This window comes from Corylus avellana, chromosome 10 (genome assembly GCF_965113065.1).
Source record: "Corylus avellana chromosome 10, dhCorAvel1.hap1.2, whole genome shotgun sequence".
Classification (NCBI taxonomy): Eukaryota; Viridiplantae; Streptophyta; class Magnoliopsida; order Fagales; family Betulaceae; genus Corylus; species Corylus avellana.
This window is the reverse complement of record NC_142499.1, coordinates 7,191,357-7,212,157: the sequence shown is the minus strand read 5'-3', so window position 1 is coordinate 7,212,157 and position 20,801 is coordinate 7,191,357. Positions and strand designations below refer to the sequence as shown.

Genomic DNA, 20,801 nt, shown 5'->3' with positions numbered 1-20,801 from the left:
GTGGTCTAGTACTCTCTCACTTTAATTATTATTTATTTATGATTTGGTAGATTAGAATATTTAAGCATAATCTGACAGATCCTTAATGCTCTACTTAAACAAATCCTTCAAAACCCATAGACTATATATATATATATATATATATATATATATTCTATGGAGTTGGACGTGTTTTCGTAAGTAATCTTAGTCTTGGTGTGGTCTAGTACTCTCTCACTTTAATTATTATTTATTTATGATTTGATAGATTAGAATATTTAAGCATATCCTTAATGCTCTACTTAAACAAATCCTTCAAAACCTATATATATATATATATATATATATATATATGTATGTGTGTGTTTTGTACGAATTGTGGTGCTCCACTATATCTGTTCCATCGTCATTGATGAGTATGACGTTAATGTCCTGTTAAAGGCTTTTTATATATATATATATATATATATATATCTATATCTATCTGTATATATATATATATATTGTGTGTTTTGTACGAATTGTGGTGCTCCACTATATCTGTTCCATCGTCATTGATGGGTATGACGTTAATGTCCTGTTAAAGGCTTTTTTTTTTTTTTTTTTTATTATTTTATTTTTTTAAAGTAAACGGAAGAGAGTAACTGTGACTAGCTATTTTATTTGGGGTGATCATAAATTCATAATAACATCTATTTGTTGGGAGTTACGCAGAAAAAACATAGACAGTGATTGCCAGCCTTACCATAACGTTCATGCGGTCTATTGTTATTGATTATTGGAGTAGAAAGAAAAACGTTAATTGATCAACTTAAACAAATACTTCAAAACCCGTTAGAGGTCAAAAAAGTTGAAGATTTCCCCTTAAATATGGTATGTGGAATGTATATATTCCTGTGTTTTGTACAAATAGTTGTGGTGCTCTAGATCTCCACTATATCAGTTCCATCCTCATTGCAGTTAATGTCTTGTTTAGTTTTTTTATTTATTTTATTTTTTTTAAAAAAGTAGACGAGAAGGCTAACTATATATGGCTATTCTATTTAAAATAACCATAATAACATTTACTACTCGGAGCCAAAAAAAAAAAAAAAAAAAAAAAAAAGAGAAAGAAAAAAGATGTAGACGGTGATTACCGGCCTCACCATAAAGTTCATGTGGGCAAACCCCTTATATTCATTCCCTTTACCCTTGGAAGGAGACAACACTCGCATCGCATGCACGGGAAGTAAGTGGAAGACAACTCAAACCCCATTAATGTTCAGTAATTTTTAATTTTCACTACTTTGCAGTTTCCCATTTTGCCTTTTCCTCAAGAGAAAAAAAATGTTGAAGGGAAAAATACAAAAAACTAAGGTTCATCTTTGTTGTGAAATAGATCATGATCATTAGGGTGAAAAGGCCGACAATTATTAACTGTCCGTTAATTGCTTAGCAATTTTAGGTTTTGAAAAAATTGTTTACCCTCACACACACATATATATGAAATGACTTTGTTTTTGTGTTTAAATATATATAAACATGTATAAAAATCTAGAAATGATGTCGTATCTAGTAGGGTATTATCGTATTACCATAGAATTATAGAAAGGACGTTGTTTTTATTTATTTTTTTAATTTTTGAAGTTTTTTATTTTAAAAAGCGGTTAGTAAATTTTACTAACCGCCTAAGAGGTTACGGTTAATAGTTTTAGCTAATAACTGTTAATTGTAATCTCATTTTCACACCTAATCATTATAGTAATTAAAAAACACAAACATACACACAAAAAAAAAAAAAACCATAATTTACGTGATTTTCTTAATGTAAAGTGCATTAGATATTGAAGAAATTAACTAGCAAAAAATGAAGTACAAAATTGTAGAAAAAAAAAAAAAAAATTCACTCAATTCCAAAACTTAATACAAACAAATCTCATTCTCACACAAAACATAAATTTTCTTTTACATAATTGTCGAATCCTAACACTTAAAAGAGAGCATGAAATAATAAGAAAATTTGCACGCGCTTCTCAAATTCTCTATATTATATTTCTCATTTTTCTTCCTCTTGTGAGGCTTCTCCCTTTTGTTTTTGTGCAGCTCACTCTGTTTAGGCTACTCTTCAATGTAGCAGTTGGGCAGTATTCTTCACACCCATGAGACACCGTGCGGCACTTATAAAAATCGTGAATGATTGTTAATCTAGTATTGTTTGTTTTGTGATCCACTATATTTATGTTGCATCAAGATACCCTGCATGAACTTCCAAACAGGAATAATTAAGCAACTTTTAACCTTGACCTAGTCTTGTCTTTTGGTTGGTCTCAAAGTTTAGCTAAATTGGCACAATTGAACCAATCAATCTATGACCTTGTGGTCCATCTAAAGTTTTTTTTAAGGTATTTTATTTTTGTTGCTCTTTGTGCTCCATATTGTGCACATAATTTACCAGTTTAACAATTCATTCTTAATTGTGAACCACTGAACGTTCCATCTACAAACATAGAAGCAAAACGGGCCAGGCAAACTCAAATTTGTTTCAACTTCCTCCATGTTTAAAGATTTTGATGTCCAGTGAGAAAAGTTAAAGTTTTTTATGGCATTTAAAATCGCACTGTGTAAGCCATGTTCTAAGAGCTATTCACTTGAGTAAAGCGGTACTATTGTACAACAACAATCCCTCCTTTAACATGACACTCTCACGGCTCGAACCCATGACATTGGCTCTGATACTAGCTAATTGATATGCAGTTAGAGAACCCAAAGCTCTTTATAGCACTTGAAATCACACTCATAAGACATGTCCTAAGAGCTGTCCCAAGAGCTATACACGTGAGTAGAGTGGCACAGTTGCACCTCAATAGCTTTTAAGTTAAAATTGAAAAATTTGACAGCTGAATATGCCATTAACGATACACATAAAAGGAGTACAAATTAAGAGACGTGTTGAAAAGATGTACAAATTTAAGAACATTAGCCATTCAAATATGGTTGAATCAGAGCACCATATATATACCTCTACAAAGAGCATTTTAATCTTCTTTTGCTTTTCTGCTAATAAGCAAAATACGAGCAGGAATTTATAAAAGATTAAAATACATAAAGAGGGAAGGCTTGCTCATAAAGAGGGAAGGCTTCCTCCTTCGACAATTCTCAAAAATAATCACTTGTCAGTAACAGATATTTACACCTGACCAAGACGTTTAGCAGTGTTTGGCGCCTGAGAAACCTCGTTTTCTCGGGAATCCACGTAGTTTCCATGCACTGTGATTACAACGTGGTCGTCACTGTCACTGTCACCTTCCAAAAGTACAGGTTTTACGGTTCCACGATGAAGTAGTAGCGGTTTCTCCGGTGATACAGTGGGGTCAACGCTCTTGAAATGTGCCAGGTCAGCAAGCTCGTGGACCGACTCGGAGATTTTCTCGACGCATCTAGTGATTTCTATTAGTATTGAAGCAACCGAGGCAATGGGAATAATTGGAAGAACGTCCACATTCTCTAACGTGGCAGCTTTGAGTGCTGTTTTAAGGTCATTAATGGCGGTTTTAGAGTTTTCCACATGGGGATTGGCCGCTGAAGGGTCTGCCATTGTTTTTATTGCTAGTGCTAGCTCTTTTAATGCCTTGCTGGATTCTGAACTCATCTTCTTGCTTGATTCTCGTATTTTATTTTGGATTTCCGACGGTTCCTGCAAGAATAACATCAAAAGTTCATAAATCTTTTGTTAATAGTTCTTTACATCACTATTTTTTCCAAAAAAGAAAGAGAAAAAAAAGAAGAAATATAAACTTCCACGCGTTTTGAAAAGACCGCATAAAGTTTATAAAATTTCAATTTCACTGATCGAACTTTGAATTTGATGTAATCTACCCCTACGTTAGGAATTTTTTTTTTTTTTTTTGATTTTTTTGACATATCCGTACATGGGAAGGTTGAAAATTTGACGTTAAGTGAAATTAATGGTAAATTTGATTTTTTATAAAAGTTTTAGGGATATAAAGGTAATTTCATCAATTTTAACATTGGTTTAAAGCCAAACCCTAACGGACGAAGTAAGTTGCGTCAAATTAAAAAGTTTTAAAAACAAAATTGAGAGCTTTTAAACTTTGGTGGTCTTCTCAAAACACATGAAAGTTCAGAAAACCTTTGTAAAGTTTCAAAAAAAAAAAAAATCATTTAAATTAATATTTTAATACCCTTTAACAAACTCAGAACTTCTGGTATAACATTACGTTAGATTATCAATTATCCCAAAAAATTAAAGTGATAAAAAATAATAAATTTAATCATTTAAATTAATATTTAAACATATTTTGCTCAAAATAAAAAAAATTTCCATATATTTTACTCAGTCTAATTCTTAAAACACGTTACATACTTCAAAAAACGAGCCATTATTAACCAAAAAAAAAAAAAAGTGAGTGGAAAACATGTTCAATGAAATTGAGTTAATTTGATAAAACCTTTTTATATATATATATATATATATATATATATATATATATATATATATATATATATATTTATTTATTAAAAAGCAAAAATAGTTTTGCATGTAGAAAGAATATTAACAATTTAGTATAACTATACATACCTGAATATGAGAGTTAATATTGTAGCCATTAAGGGCTTCAATATGGTAAGCACATTTCCGAGCAAGGCCTCCAATCTTGAGGTATTGTTTCCATGGATGACGAAACTGAAAGCGGCCATGGCCAGGCTCCCATCTTGCGAAATTCGCCGACGATTCTTCTGTGCTTTTTGAATTTAGCACGCTTTTATAACCTTGAAGAAGTTTCTTATCATCATCACTCACAACCCCTTCAATATTCTCACCTCCAAAACCTGCAAATCATGCATGATCATGTCAATCTTCTTCAATTCTTTCGTAACATGCATTTTCAAGATCAAATATATAATAATATACCGATTATGTATATATTACCTTCTAGATAGTTTGCGAGCTTTTCTAGATTTGAAGCAATTAGTTTGTGAAGATCTTCGCCGGCCCAAACCGGACACACGAATATGGATACAAGTATGCAGGTGGCTCCGCCTATGAGTATGGTGGAGAATCTTTGATGGGCTAGCTGTAAGATTTCTTCAATCCTATAACCCGAGACTGTTACCAAGCTAAATGTCAATATGAATATCAACACCCCATAGTCATATCTTGCCTTGATTCGTGGAATGAATCGAGTGAATGATGATGCTGCAGCTGCAATATCACAACAAAATTGTTAGAACATTAATTAAATAATTAAATTTATTATTTTTTTATTGAGTTAAAATTTTGGGGCATGAAATTGTTATTTAACGTGGTATCAGAGTAAAAGTTTTGAATTTAAACATTGTCTTCGTCATTTATCTCTTATTTCAATTTAAACATTATGTACTCTTCCAAAATTTAAAATTAAATGCCACAAAATTTTGAAAATTTCTTATGAATATTCGGCATTTTTGTGAAGTGGACCCCCCCAAATTTTTTATTTCTTTTAGTCTTGTCTCCTCTCTCCTTAAATTCTAGTCCCGCTCGATTTTTATGTGTTGGGCCTTACTTATTAAATTTATCATTTTTTATTAATTTAACTTTTGGTACAAGTAGTGATTTAACAAAAGCAACTTGCCCGGAATTTGCTTTTGTAGAGTATATATATGGAAGAAAATTAATTTTGGAATATGAAAAATATGTGGGAATGCCCAAAATTTCCTTACAGATCTATTGCTTAAGTTTCTCGGTAAAGCATGCATGAATAATTAAGTAAATTATGTGTAAAGAAATATACTTAGTAAGAAAACAAGGGTCCCAAGGACAATGGGTTGTCCTCTGTCGCCAAAGAGACATGCTAAATGTTGAGCTCCAAGCCCGAGAGCACCAGCAAAAAATGTCGCAAATCCTCTATTTAATGTTTTGCTGAGGGTTGCACCTGCAAGTAAAAAAAAAACATACACGTACATTAGTTCAACATGCAACAAGGTAGTAGACTAACTATATATTTTTCCTACTTGAGATTTGGTGAATTTGAGCTCGATCGAGTAGTAAGTCACTAGATTATATATGATGTTTCGAAACATCGCGTTTAAGGTTTGATATGGCGATTTAATCGGGCGAAGCCCTGAATATCCCGGTTTGAAAAAAGAATTAAAAAAAAAAAAAAAAATTGCTTACCAACGGTGAATTCAAAGACTACTACCACAGTGAGCACAGCCCACATTCCTGAAACCCCAAAACCATCATAGAGAGGTCTCCAATAGTACAAGAAGGAAACCAGCGTGAGAGCCAGCCCAACCTTGAGGGAGTGGATGACACGTCTCGGGTCGTCTTGTCCGAGCTTCTTTGTGCTCTTTGCAACCTTCACAGCCTTGTTCATGCACTTCCCTAGCAACCCCTTGAGCCAGCCCCAGCCACGGGCTAATAAGAGCTGGGCATTCTTTTGAGTTGCTGCAGGCTCATCAATTTCCATGGCTAATAATAAGCAAGCAAGAGCTTTTGAGGTGGATTGATTTCCTTTTTTCTTTTTTCTTTCCAAGTAATTAAGCCAGATGCTTGATAGGAGAAAATGCCTCTTGGTGCGTGTCTGTCGCTGCGGCGGGATATTTATAGGGGAAAAACTTGGGTGCGCATTGACGACAATGCGTTATTGGACACATGCGTTGGTGTCTGGTATTGTAAAATGAGACGACAAATATTTTCTTCCAGAAAATACTCATATATATATATATATATATATATATATATATATTTTTGTTTTAAATATTTAAAAAATGATTTGTGTTAATAATTTGTTCATATTTTTTTTTTTTATGTTCTCTTACAAATTCAATAGATTAACCATTAGATTTGTAAGGTTTACCATTGATTTATGTATGGTGTGCATACGTCCATAAATTTAATGATTAATTTGTAATAATATGAGAAAAATAACAAAATATATATAAAATAGATACTACAAACAGCAGCCCACGGAAAATTCAAAACAAAAGTTAAAGAGTTCAGTCTACAATTCTGAACAAAAAGAGTTCGGCCCACTACGTACCCACAGGGGAGAGAGAGAGAGAGAGAGAGAGAGAGAGGGTTAAGGTGTAGCTTTTAGAAAATAGCGCAGTAGTTTACATGACATGCACTGTATCCCACTATCTCCTGAGCTTGATGTGCTGTGGAGAAAAAGAAAGAATGAAAAGAAATGAAAGGGTTGACTCGATCAGTTTGTTGACCTAATAGTATTTGTGCCTGTCGATTTGAATGGAGGAAGCCATTTTTGTTTCTGTTTATTTTTTATTTTTTTTACCTGTTTGTATACATGAAAGTTAAAGAAAGATGAAAAAAGGAAAAGAAGATCGAGTGATGAAGCTATATGCCTATAACTAAAAGATTATTCTAGTACTGTCACCAAAGAATCTGCTGAGCCAATGCATTACAGAATAATAAACAAGTGAAATAAATTAAAGGTGCTGACCAATAAAAAGAAGAAGCATAAAATAAAATAACGAATAAAACAAATGGGCGGCGTTAAACCATCGCTTATCTCAAAAGATTAAATTAATAACAAGTGATAAATTTAATTATTTTATTAATGTTCTAATACTCTTTTTCACGTGCGAGTTCAAACTTATCTTGAATAAATGAGGTCTAATACGAAGAATATTTAGTTGAAATGAAAAATAAATAACAAAAACAAGATTTGAATTTAAGCCTTTTGATTATGATACTCTTGAATTTTTGGAAGAGAATGACGAAGAGAAAATGAAATTCTTCATGCTTTGATCGATTACAAGGGATTGGAAGTACTTGAGAGTTGTGATGTCTACCTAACTTGCATGGAGTTCATAGAAAACTGATCAATCCTACAGGAGTTTCTAAGAGAAGTATAATATTGCAGAATTGCTTAATTACTCTTATCCTTCTAAATTAAACAAGGTCATTATACCCCTGCAGAAAACTTAATTACCATTCCCTTGAACAAAGCCATTATAGTTATATTAACTACCATTACTATCCAAAAGTCATTTTCCTTAGAAGTTGAACTGAGACGACAGACCAATGATGATCAATATATTACACGAACTTAATTAACCCATTATTCATCCTGGACTAGAGATTGGAACTTGATAATGTTAAATCAGTTTGGAGCTAGATGTTGTCAGTACTAGGTTGAATCCATGAATTGACTTAGCTCACAAGTGTGGGAGAGTATTATATTACTATTCCTAATAAACTTAAACTTTTGGAATCGATGAATGTGATCATTTAATTTATATTTTAGTAAACTAAAACAACCCTATTATTAATATATTACTCCAACATGTCAACTCAAGTTTGGAACTTGATCATGTAAATTCACATTCGACATATGGTTGTTTAGTGTGAAGCTAGATGTTCTAAGTACTATATATAGGTTAAATCCATGAATAAGGTTTTTTTTTTCGTTTTTGATTTTGATTTTGTTTTGTTTTTGTGTGTGAGCCCATGAATAAGTGCTCAGGCACTAGAGGAGGTGGCCGTGAACTAATTAAAAAATAAATGTATGACAACAAAACTTAGTGTATGCATGCATGCCTGCATTTCATAAAGAAAAGAAAGTTTGATCTTTAAATTAAATGGCCACTACTTATTGCAATGAGTTTAAGAGTGCAGTAGAGATCGAGAGCATCACAATTGGGTCATGGTGACAACATGATGACAATGGAAAACTAGGATAAAGCAAAAAAGAAATAGAGGAAAAGCAGACAAATGACTCATTGCCAGAAATATAATAAAATTGTTTTTCAGAGCTCTCCATAACCATCTTTTTAAATTAATTAATTAATTATATATATAGTAACCCAAAAATGTTTAATTAGACAACAAAACTGATCATATATATATATATATATATATATATGATCAGTTTTGTTGTCTAATTAAACATTTTCGGGTTACTATATATATATATATAATTAATTAATTATATATATGCAGTGCTAAACTCAACGTTTTATATATACATTTATTTTCTCTATTAATTAATTAACATCCTAACCTTTTATTCTCTTCATTTATTTGATTATTTATCTACATATATAGATAGATAGCATCGAATAAAATACGTCACCAATCACTAAAGTGAGTAGAATCTGACTCGATCATATGCCTCTTTCTTTTTTGTTCCTACTCTTAAACAGAAAATGGTGAACGAAATTGAACATTTTGAACTTTTGATCTCCATGAGAAGAGCATAGTAGATGGTTTGATGTATTACATCATCATTTCTTTCTCAATTTTTCTTCTTCTTTATATATGCAACAGGGAAAAAAAGGAAACTCTCTGTTCACCCACGCTCAAGATATATGGATGAATCAAGAGGGAAACAGCCAAGCAAACTTCCATATATGTGCCTCTTTTACACTATCTCAACGTTATCCATGAATGGTTTCTTTTTTGGTACCAAAGACGTACATATTGATGGGAATAATTGGGTGGCCGAAATTCCACAAGGAAACGAGTCTATTTTTTTTTTTTTGTCTTTTCGGGCTTCCCTTGATTTTTATTGATGGATCCCTTTTTAGGGCATGAATTACATACAGCAAGACAAAAGAATATAAGCCCTTTTATTGAAATTATACCCACAAACTTTTATGCTACATTCCTTAACACATCGAACCATGTAGTTCCAATTACATCATCGGCAGGGATGGAGCCAGAAAATTTTATGGAAGGGGGCTAGCCAATTTTTTTTTTTTTTTTTTTTTTTTTTTTGTTTTTTCGGTTCTTTAGAAAATTTTTATTAAAAAAAAACTATTTTGGTTGTTTTTTATGAACTAAAGACTACCATAAGGGCAAAAAAAAGTGAACATTTGAAAGTAAGGACCAAAAAATGGACATTTGAAAGTAAGGACCAAAAATAAAAAAACTTAATAGGTGTGGCCTAAAAAAATTAAGAATAGGGCCAAAAGTTTTATTGGATATGGCCAAAAAATTTAAAAATAGGGCCATTTTTTTTTTTTTAGGGGGCCGAATAACTAAACTTAAAACTTTATTATTATTATTTTTTTTTACTTATAATTTTTTTTCCTTATTTTGGGGGGGGGGGGGGGGGGGGGAGGCATGGCCTACCCCAGTCCCCCCTCCCTCTATATCTGATCATCGGCCTTGTCTCTCATGCACTTGTGAAGGATAATGAGATATATATAACATAACATAACTTTTTGTATAAAATTGTGAAGATTGTTTTTGTGCATATATAGATTATTCAAATCACAGTCAAAATTTAGGCTTACCCAACTCATTAGGTGGAAAGAACACTAATATAATTTCGCCATATCTAAAGAGAGATATGATATGGGAATCCACAACAAACTCATAAAAGTAGTTTGGTCATGCTATATATTACGAGCCCTACAAGAGAGTAGAAGATATGACCCTTAAAAAAAGTTCTTATAAGTGCTCCATTGATATTTTAGGCACCCACCCAATGGGCATGCATTAGAATAAGGAAAAAATATGGGTTCAATCTCCCTTCCGCCTCCGCGGAAGTATTATTATTTTGATATTTGTACTTTCAAAGTTTAAAAAGTAGCATTTGGACCCAATAAACTACCTAATCGTGTTGGATGAAAATTAAACTTTTGAAGTACTAGTGCTTCGAGGAGGGAGAGGGGTAGACGTACGTCTCATTTTATGGTATAAATTAGATTTTATAAATTTAATAGTATATATATTGTAATATCACTTAAAATTTTAAATAATATGGCACAATATATATGATTAATACAGCAAAATAAAATACTATCGAAAAATTAAAATGGAGAGCATCCTATTTCATGGGGAGACCATAATGAGAATGAGCAACGGTTTTTTAGAGATATATATTATTTTTAGAGCTGCTATATTCTTGGGCATAGTTTTTGTTTTTTTCCTTGAATTTTTCATTTAAATGTTTGTTTCTAAATTATAAACCTCAACATAAACCCCAATTTGTCATGGACAAACATCCTTAGACCCTCAAATTCCATTAAAATCCCAATAGTTTTAGTTCTAAATGTTTATATAATATCAACCATTCTAGAGAGGGTCGTTCGATCGATCCTAGCTCACCCCCAAATAGGGTTGTAAACGAACAAAGCTACCCGTGAGCTTGCTCAGGATCGGCTCGATAAAGCTCGGTTCGTGCCCGACTCGATTATTAAATGAGCCGCTCGTGGACACGAAACTATACTCGATTATTAAATGATACATACTCGTATAGGGGCTCAACTCGCTTATTAGAGCAACTTGTGTATATATATATATAACTTAGTAAATAGTTTATATATATTATAAATAGTATTTATGCTTATATAGTACGTAGCATAACTACTAAATATATATAGTTAAAATATTAATAATGTAGTCATATAGTGTATAACTATTTATAGTTAACTAGTGTATTGTGTGTATTAGACTAAGTTAACTAATTAGTTAATTGGTTTAGTTATATATATAGAGAGCTAATTGGTTAATATATATATAAAAAAAATTGTTAGATAATTTGTATATATAATAAACGGTTTTTTTATTTTTATTTTTATTTATTTTTTATCAAAGTCAATTTCATATATTAGTACTATTAACCATGTATATTAAACATTTTTTTTGCTACTATTAAGTGTTAAGAGTAAACTCTTTTTGATTTTCCTTGTATTTGTTTGCTTATAAGTGTGCCACACCAATAAAATAAAATCAAGCACACATCTCTCACAATAATAGTTAATTATCCGGTTGTCTCACAAAAAGCAAAAAATCTTTCTTACCTAAGTAATATATAAAAAGGATGTAAGCCTATCTTACTGAGCTAAGTTAGTTTTTTTTTTTTTTTTTTTAGTTTGAATTAGTTGAGCCGGCTCGGCTCACCTATTAGGCGAGCTCGAGCTCGGCTTGCACAAGGAATTTTCCTTAGCGAGCCGAGCCAAGCTTAGATTTTGGAGCTCAGTACGAACTCAGCTCGAGCTTGAGCTCGTGAAATTTTTAAATGAACCAAGCTTGAACAGTTCTAGCTCGCCCAAGCTTGGCTCGTTTATAGCCCTACTCCCAAATATGGCAAGTTGGCAATGTTGCACTTTGATATGAAATGGCCACGCCATGGTATAATTATAAGTTCAAAAGCTTATTGGATTTTGAAGTCGGCACATTTTCATTAAGACATTGGTAGTCTTTACCAAAAAAAAAAAAAAAAAAAAAAAAAAAAAAAAAAATATTGGTAGTCTTATGTGGGCACGTATACCTTATCCTTTACGATCGAATTATGGGATCACAGTTTTGGAGGTGTTAACTTGACAGTACTTAACCAGGACAGATCTTTAATGTTAAATTTATCCTTAAAATCCCATGATGAAAAGCCCTAAGATCAGTGGGTTTAACTGTTTGATTAAGACAGCTTGCCATTAGACTCTTGATTAGGTTTGCGTTCAAAAGGGTACGTGGTTTTGTACTTGCACTAGAGCTAATTAAGAAAGAAATTAATTAAAAGGTCATTCTCATTATGCATTTATATGATAATTAAGTCACTTAAACATGCTGTAAAAGGGTGTTTACCATTGACTATTCTATATATTGAGAAGAAACGTGAACGTTTTCTCCTCCTCCTACCTACACTTTATGGAAAATGGCAAAACAAATTCAATATTTCGAACCTTTAATGTGTATCAAACTTGGCGTATATTTTTTCTGCCTTTTCTCTTTTGTTGCAATATATATTTTCATTTTTCTATTACATAAAAAGTTGCATCTAAACTTGATTACATTATAATGGGAACTTTCATTCTTTCACTTTCCACTCATCCATATATACTAAAATTTTCGGCAAGATTTCCCAACTTTGAAGCAACTTGCATGGATATATATAGTGACATGGACATGACCTAATTCTCCGAGTAAAACAGCCAAGCAAACCAGTGTTTGGATTCTATATATGTGTCTTCAGTACTCTCGTCCCGGCCTGTCTTATCCACTAATAAATGTTTCCTTTTCTGTACTGCCAACCACAAAAATGATATATAGCTTTTTATTTTTTATTTTTTTTAATAGGAGAGAAAACAAGGAAAAAGGAAAGAATATACAAAAAAAAAAAAAAAAAAAATACAAATTCCAAAGGAGGGTCTTTACCACTCTTAATCCTAATTAAAAGAAGAAAGGAAAGGAAAATTGTCAGAAATGCTTTCAAACATCGAGTGAGAAACATCTTATTTAGCATCTGAGTGCCCGAGAATTGACACATCAAGAGACCTTAGAAGCGGTCTAAAATGAAATAAAAAAGAGCTGATAATGGTAGTCACTGATGATTGGACTACACGGCCAATCTGTGAAAAGATGATCTTGGTTTTCTCTTGATATTGATGCATGGAGATGGAGTGTTGAGGGCATTACGCATTGTGCTGGACATGTGCAGTTGGAATATGTGCATTTTTTGATAGACAATGTTCTCTCAGGCCAATCTACTTCTATATATGCTATGTTCCTCTTCCTCCTTTTGTTGGTCAGTATAAATTTGTTATACATTCTTTATTAACCATATTCCATTAAGCTTCCTTAATTATCAACCTTGTGCCTGCCCTAGTTTTAGAAATTCATATAAGATATATTTCTTTTTTTTTTTAGATGAATGACATGAAGATATTTTCACCTCTTTTACTTTATATTCAAAAGGGAATGTTAACATCATGATTTTTTTTTTTTTTTTTTTTTTTTTTTTTTTTTTCACTCCAATTTATATGATAATACATCTAATATAGACTAATTAGATAGATTAGTTTTTCAATCCTAATATGCTTTTCTCATTGCACTTCTCAAATCACAATTTTTAATCTCGTTTCTCCTATGAGCCTCAATATAAAGTTCAATTTTTACAGACTACCATTATTGGAATTTGGAGCATTAAAATCCATCCAAATCCTTACTTGCGATCATTCCCAAGGCACAATGGCCAGGCTAAAGCAATTGCGCAGAAGCTTATCCGATTTCACATGAGAAACGCACCACTTCTATCATATTAGCATAAGAAATTACTCCACATTTAACATCGTTCAAACTTTCAAATCTCATCACCTATGGTTAATTAAAAAAAAAAAAAAAAACTCAATTAACCATGTGTTCTAAACTGTTATAAAATTGTTCGTGGCATTTTCAATTATCTTTTTGTTTGTTTGTTTTTTGCCATTATCAAATTCATCATTACATCCAATTTTGTATAAATTTCATTAATTTGTTTTAACGAAATCATTACAAAATTATATTTATACACAAAAAAAAAAATATGCAAAAGAAAGAAGAGACGAGAGAGAGAAAAAGAGAAATGATTGGTGTTAATAACTTGCCCATATATTTTTTTCTTATTCTCCTACAAATTCAATAGATCAACCATTAGCACAAATCTAATGGTTAATTTGTAAGATGAGATGAAAAAAATATTAACACCAATCATTTCTCAAAAAAAAAAAGAATAAGAAAAAAAAGAAAAGGGACGAATGTGAGTGTTAAGGATAGAAATATTTGTGATAAATGTTGATTTAAATGATATTTGTTAATCCTAATTTAAGGGATATGTTTTGTATTTGAAATTATTCAAATCATATGTAAAATTCTATAAATACAAATATCAAGAAAGATGTAGCCTAAAAGATTTTAACATATGAATGTAGCTAGGTTACTGACGGAACCATCTTAATCTTTGTCTCTTTCATCAATCTCTTTAGATTATTATTAGTTTTTATATTGAGCAACCCCTTTGGGTTAGGTCACTACCTCCCAAGTAATGCTTAATCAATACAAAGAGTGGGATCACATTATGCTTCTTTCAACCAACCTGCATTGACGTAGATCCGATACCATACAAATTAAAAATATGCCGACGGGAATTCATGCACACATATAGGCCACCTTTTTCAACACGAAAATGATTTAAAAATATATTACCATAATTCTTTTAAATGAAATCATGTGATAATTATTTTATCCAAACAAGTAAAGCAAAAGGTTCGCCACCTCTTTAATTGGCTTAGGGTCAAATCATTTCGTGTGATATATATATATAATTTTTAATTTTTAATTTTTTTATTGTATATATAGTGGCAATGTAAAAAAGAGGACACGTTTTTTGAACTTATCAGAAGGAGGAAATTATTAAATCCTCAATATAAAATGTTATCATTAAATGTTTTCATTCAAAGTGTACGTCATGACCAATCCGAACGAGGTCCTTAGCATATGGTTTTACAACCTTGGTGGGCATTTTGAGTGGGGAAGGCCATTTTGAGTGGGGAAGGCAATTTTGCTCAAATGCTTCGTTTGTTTCAGTGGTCAACCACTAATCCCTGTGACAAAGACAGCCATAAAGCAAGAGAACACTTTATTTAGTTAATTAAACATCTATTAGCTACATGATTTCGTACTTAATTGCACTAAGCTGAAAGATCATTCTTCTTCTTTGCTTTTGTAAGCCTTTTTTTTCTTCTTCTTCAAATTACCCTCTATTAGGTAATGCTCTGTATGAATAACCAAGGATGTAATGCCCTTAGATTTATTTATGGGTTAAATACTCTTTTGCCCCTTAGGGTTTCAACACTTTATTTTTTTTCCTTTAAGGTTTTATTTTTATCACAATTGGCATCTGTGGTTTTTATAAAAATCAAGATGGTACTTCCGTTAAAATTCCGTCCAAAACTTAAGGAAACGACATGTTAGCATCAATCAAATGTCACAATGTGTCATATAATTAATTTTAAAAAAAAATTATATTTTTCCAAAAAAAAAAAAAAGAAAAAAAATTTGGGGGTGGCCTTTGACCATGGGGCCACCCCCATCTGGCCTGTTTGGGGATGGCTCGGCCACACCCAAGGAGCCCAAACCTCCCTCTCTAGCCAAAACCCGTGTCTCTTCAGCATCTTGCGCTCTCTATGAGTCCACCAACGCCAGCCGCCTCCAACAACACATAGGCAATCCAGGTGAAAAATCGTTTTTCCTCCCTCAACTTTTTGCTCAAAATTTTTAACAAGATTTTTTATTTACATTCTATTTTATTTATTTTGCTACGGAGGTGGGCATCCATTTGTTAGTAGCAGCCATTTGTTTTTAGCAGCAACTTCTTGCAGCAGCCATTTGTTTACTGTGGAGGTGGGCATCCATAGAGCCTTGTTAAACAGCGATGTGAGAACTTTTGATCCTTATGAGCCGTGGGGTTGCCATCCCCAAACCAGCCAGATGGGGGTGGCCTGTGTAACAAGTCTTTTAAGCAAGTGTTCTGAAAGTAGGGAGAAGGAAGAATAGAAGGGTGGAGAAGAAGGGAACTTTAGTGGACAGCAGGTGGTAAGTGTGCAAGTGGAGGCAAGGGAAATAACACGTGGTCAAATGTGTTGTCAATCTGTTAGTACAGCTGGCAAGAGTTGAAGGCTTAACTGAAGGAAGTTGGTTAGCTGGGCCGGTGGATTGCTGTTAGTGGGATTTACGCACGTGGTGGGCTGTTGGCTTGTTATAACGGGCCAGTAGTAATCCTATGCGATTGGGCTCATTTTAGTATTGTGTTTTGTATAAAAGGCATGAGCCTACGAATAAGAATTCATTCAGACTTTTGGCTACTAGCTTGTATGTTTAGAAGTAGCTGTTACTTAGCTTGCAGATTTCTGTAGTGAGGAGATTGATCATCTAGAACTGATCATTGTAAAAATATACTTTGAGTCTGAATAAAGAGTGAAGTTTCGTTCCATTTTTTAGTAGATTCTTCTTTCAAATCTTGCTGGAATATTTGGAGTGTAACAAGTGGTATCAGAGCACTTTCTTGGTGCTGAGCTTCTTGAGGTGCAACCATCGCGGATGGTACACGCATGAACCAGATGGCAGAGACAATTGCTCTCTTAAAGAAAAATCAATAAAAAAAACGAGAAGGTGTTCGAGAAGGTAAAGAAGAGGCTGGAGCTTGCACAGAATCAAGGAAGGAGGTATTATCAAGATGATCGATTTGATAGGCGTGAGCAGCAAGCAGATGATCAATTGGCTATCATAACAAGGTTAGTTAAAATCAAATTTCCTAGGTTTGATGGTTCTGATCCTTCAAGGTGGATATATAAGGCCAATAAGTTTTTCTATTATCATAGAATCCCTTATAATCAAAGATTAATACTTGCATCTATTCATATGGAGGGTAAGGCCTTAGTGTGGTACCAGGATATGGATATGTCTGGTTATTTGCTTAATTGGAATGTGTTAACTCAAGCCTTGCTGCAAAGGTTTGGTCCCTCAGCTTATGATGATCCAATGGAATCTCTGGCTAGATTGAATCAATTGTCTAGTGTAGAGGAGTATAAGGAGAACTTTGTAGCTCTTTCTAATAGAGTTAGAGGGATTGATGACCAAAATAAGCTTAGCTGTTTTTTGAGTGGGTTAAAGGTTGAGATTCGCTTGCCTGTGAAAATGTTTAATCCACCTACATTGCTGATAGCTTATGGTTTGGCTAAAATGCAAGAAGAGCATGTTTGGTATGCTAGAAGGTTTAGGAGCTCTAACTTGAATTTTCCTAGTTCAAGTTGACCAAAATTTGGGGGAGGGTCTAGCATTCAACAACAATCGGTAGGAAGTCATGACCCTACCATGGCTATTCAGAAAATTTCACAATCACAGATGGAGGAAAGAAGAAAGAAGGGGTTATGTTTTAATTGTGACTCCAAATGGCATTATGGCTATAAGTGTCAAACTCCAAAGCTGTTTTTGATAGATTCTGTTGAGGTGGAAGAAGGTAATAGTGTAGTTGAGGAAAAGGGAGAGGATTTTATGGAATTTTCTTATGATGAACTTTTACTTGAAATCTCTTTGCATGCCATCACTGGAAGTCTTCACCCTGAAACCATGCGCATTGTTCGGAGAATAGGCCTTCAGAGGATTGTCATTTTAATTGATAGTGGGAGCACACACAACTTTGTAGCTTCTGCAATCTGTAGTAAGACTCGGTTGTTGGTGTAGAAAGAACACATAATTCGAGTGAGGGTAGCTAATGGGGAAGTAGTTGAAACTGAAGGCAAGTGTGTGAATATGTACAGTTAATTGGGTTTGCATTTTTCACTGATGCTTATGTGATTCCCTTAGCTGGTTGTGACTTGGCTTTGGGTATTCAACTGTTAGTCACCTTAGGTTCTATCATTTGGAATTTTAAGGCTTTGACTATGGAATTTACAGTGGCTGCAGAGACTATTATGTTACAAGGTTTAGTTGCTCCAAAGCTGTGGGAGGAAACTGAGTGGGTTGATTTAAATAAAGGAGAGAACTACCAAAGGGTTATTACTGCATTTGTTGGAAAATGTAGTAGATACTGGTTTGGTAGATGTAAGATTTGAATTAGAGGCCTTGTTGAAGGAATTTGGTGATCTGTTTGAAAAGCCAAAAGGCTTACCACCCTCTAGGTCCCATGACCATGCAATTATCCTCCACACTGGTTCTAGACCAATTTGTGTGAGACCTTACAGATATCCTTATTTTCAAAAAGAAGAGATTGAAAGGATTGTTAAGGAGGTTTTAAAATTTGGAGTTATTCAACCTTCTCAAAGCCCATTTCCATCTCCAGTTTTGTTGGTGAGGAAAGCTAATGGAGCATGGAGAATGTGCATGGACTATAAAGCTATTAATAATGAGACAATCAAGGACAAGTTTCCCATTCCTGTGATTGACGAATTATTAGATGAGTTACATGGTTCTAGAGTTTTTTCCAAGTTGGATTTGAGGTCAGGGTATCACCAAATCAGAGTTAGACCTGAAGATGTGCATAAGACTGCTTTTAGGACTCATGAGGGACACTATGAGTTCCTGGTTATGCCTTTCGGGTTAACCAATGCCCCATCAACCTTGCAAAGCTTGATGAATGATATTTTCAGGCCTTACTTGAGGAAGTTCATTTTGGTGTTTTTTGATGATATTTTGGTGTATAGTCTTAACCTGCAGACACATTTACAGCATTTGAAATTGACCTTAGAGGTCCTGAGATGCAATCAGCTATTTGCCAAGAGGAGTAAATGCAGATTTGGTTGTTCTGAGATTGATTATCTAGGGCATATGATTTCTGCTAAGGAGTTGATAGCTGATGAAAAGAAGCTAAGTGCTATGGTGGATTGGCCAAGACCTCAATCCCTAAAGGCCTTAAAGGGATTTCTTGGTCTAACTGGATATTATTGCAAATTTGTAAAAGGGTATGGCACAATTGCAGCTCCTCTAACTGATTTGCTAAAGAAAAATGCTTTTCTATAGAGTGAGGATGCTAATCATGCTTTTCAGAGTCTCAAGAGGGCTATGACTAATCCTCCTGTGTTGATCTTACCTGATTTCAGTCAACCCTTTGTCTTTGAGTATGATGCATCAGGAAGGAGTATTGGAGCAGTGTTAATGCATAATCAGATGCCAATTACTTTTTTCAGTCAGGTCCTCAAGGGTAGATTTTTACTACTATCCACTTATGAGAAGGAGTTAGCGGCATTAGTGGCAGCAGTGAAGAAGTGGCGACCCTACATTTTGTCCGCTCAATTTCGGGATCGAGTGGAAGCATGATTGAGTCTTGAGATCGACGACCTTGCATAAGTTGAGTTGCCTTTGCAATCACAGCAGCTTCAGTGCTAATGCCCGGAAGCTCCTCGGCAACGGTGCCAAGCAATCAAATATATTTTATTTTATTATTTATGTTATTTAAATTATTATTTTATTTAATTGTATTTTTTCCATTATTATTGAAGAAATTTTCATAATCGGGCTAGCGGCCCAGCATAGAAGTCTTAACTGACTTAAACTCTTTTTACTTCTAGGGTTAGGATTTGGGGGCTATAAATAGATGCTTATAGCCTCAAGAAATGTAGCTTTTGATTATATTTGAGTTTTGATTAAATTTCATAAAAGCTTTCGTACACCAAAAAAGCCTGAATTCTATAATTTTAAAATTAAAAATTATAGGGAATTATCAACGTCAATCTCATAGAGTTGTAGTTGTATGACTTGATATTCCTTAATGAAAGTAGGAATTTCACTTAAAAATTCCCAAATATCAGCTTTAGAGAGGATTCGGTTCCCAAAATTTCAGCTGTAGCAATTAAGACATATCCGATAGGTAGGGGTGTAAACGAGCCGAGCTTGGGCGAGCTTTGGCTGTCCGGACTTGGCTCGTTTATTTTGGGCTCAGGTTCGAGCTCGAATCGAGCCTAAAAATGTTGCTCGAGATCGGCTTGATAGGGTTAGAACCCTGTTCAAGCTCGACTAATTTTTTTTTATTTTTTTTGTAATTTAAGTGCATTAGATGTGCTTGTTCATGTGGCCTTTTCTACTCACATCTGGTGTGCTTGTTCAATATGGTCTGTTGATTATATATACGTTTTCAACATTTAATATTACTCGTTAGATTAGATCAAATAAGGTAAGCTTACAGTGTCACTGTTACACCATATACATACTTCTTAGTAAATGCTTGATAGATGTCATCCATTAATATCATCCAACGGCTACTAGATCATCAAAATATTTTGGATAGCTGAGAATCAATCGACAAAGCACACGCATTACGGAGTCTAGTTGGCAATGCATTGTGGGGAACGAGATCACCCAGAATTAATCCTATGTGTGCGTCTATGGAGCTGCATCTCTGCTAAATGGTTCATTTTCTTTGATCAGTAACCCAAATCTAGAGAATATCGTGTCAAAATTGAAATTGTCACCTGAAACTACACATTTCACCACAATTTATCTTTCAAAATTTCATCAAACACTTCTTAATTGATTACCTTAAGTTGAAGAAAAAAATAAATAAATAAAAGAAAGGTGTGGAAAAGGCATAACATTAAAACCCTTAAGGAAACTTGCATGGGCT

At 33.5% G+C, this 20,801-nt stretch overlaps 1 protein-coding gene across 1 annotated transcript; it reads right to left on the bottom strand.

The window, feature by feature from the left end:
• Positions 1–3,145: 3,145 nt before the first annotated feature.
• On the bottom strand, positions 3,146–16,568 carry LOC132162250 (aluminum-activated malate transporter 8-like). The gene is made up of 7 exons (XM_059572511.2): positions 16,007–16,568; positions 10,542–10,566; positions 6,134–6,430; positions 5,751–5,891; positions 4,910–5,182; positions 4,559–4,809; positions 3,146–3,652 (listed from the first exon to the last, which is right to left on the bottom strand). Exons 1-7 carry the CDS (start codon positions 16,037–16,039, stop codon positions 3,146–3,148), a joined length of 1,527 nt encoding a protein of 508 aa, XP_059428494.2. The 5' UTR covers positions 16,040–16,568.
• Between the last annotated feature and the right edge of the window lie 4,233 nt (positions 16,569–20,801).

Excerpts from the sequence above, each read along its gene's own strand:
- LOC132162250 (XM_059572511.2), bottom strand. The coding sequence starts at position 16,039 with ATGGCTGCTACTAACAAATGGATGCCCACCTCC. Across the intron at positions 5,183-5,750 it reads GACCCTTGTTTTCTTACTAA|CTGCAGCATCATCATTCACT; the intron begins GTATATTTCTTT and ends GTGATATTGCAG. Across the intron at positions 3,653-4,558 it reads ATATTAACTCTCATATTCAG|GAACCGTCGGAAATCCAAAA; the intron begins GTATGTATAGTT and ends TTATTCTTGCAG.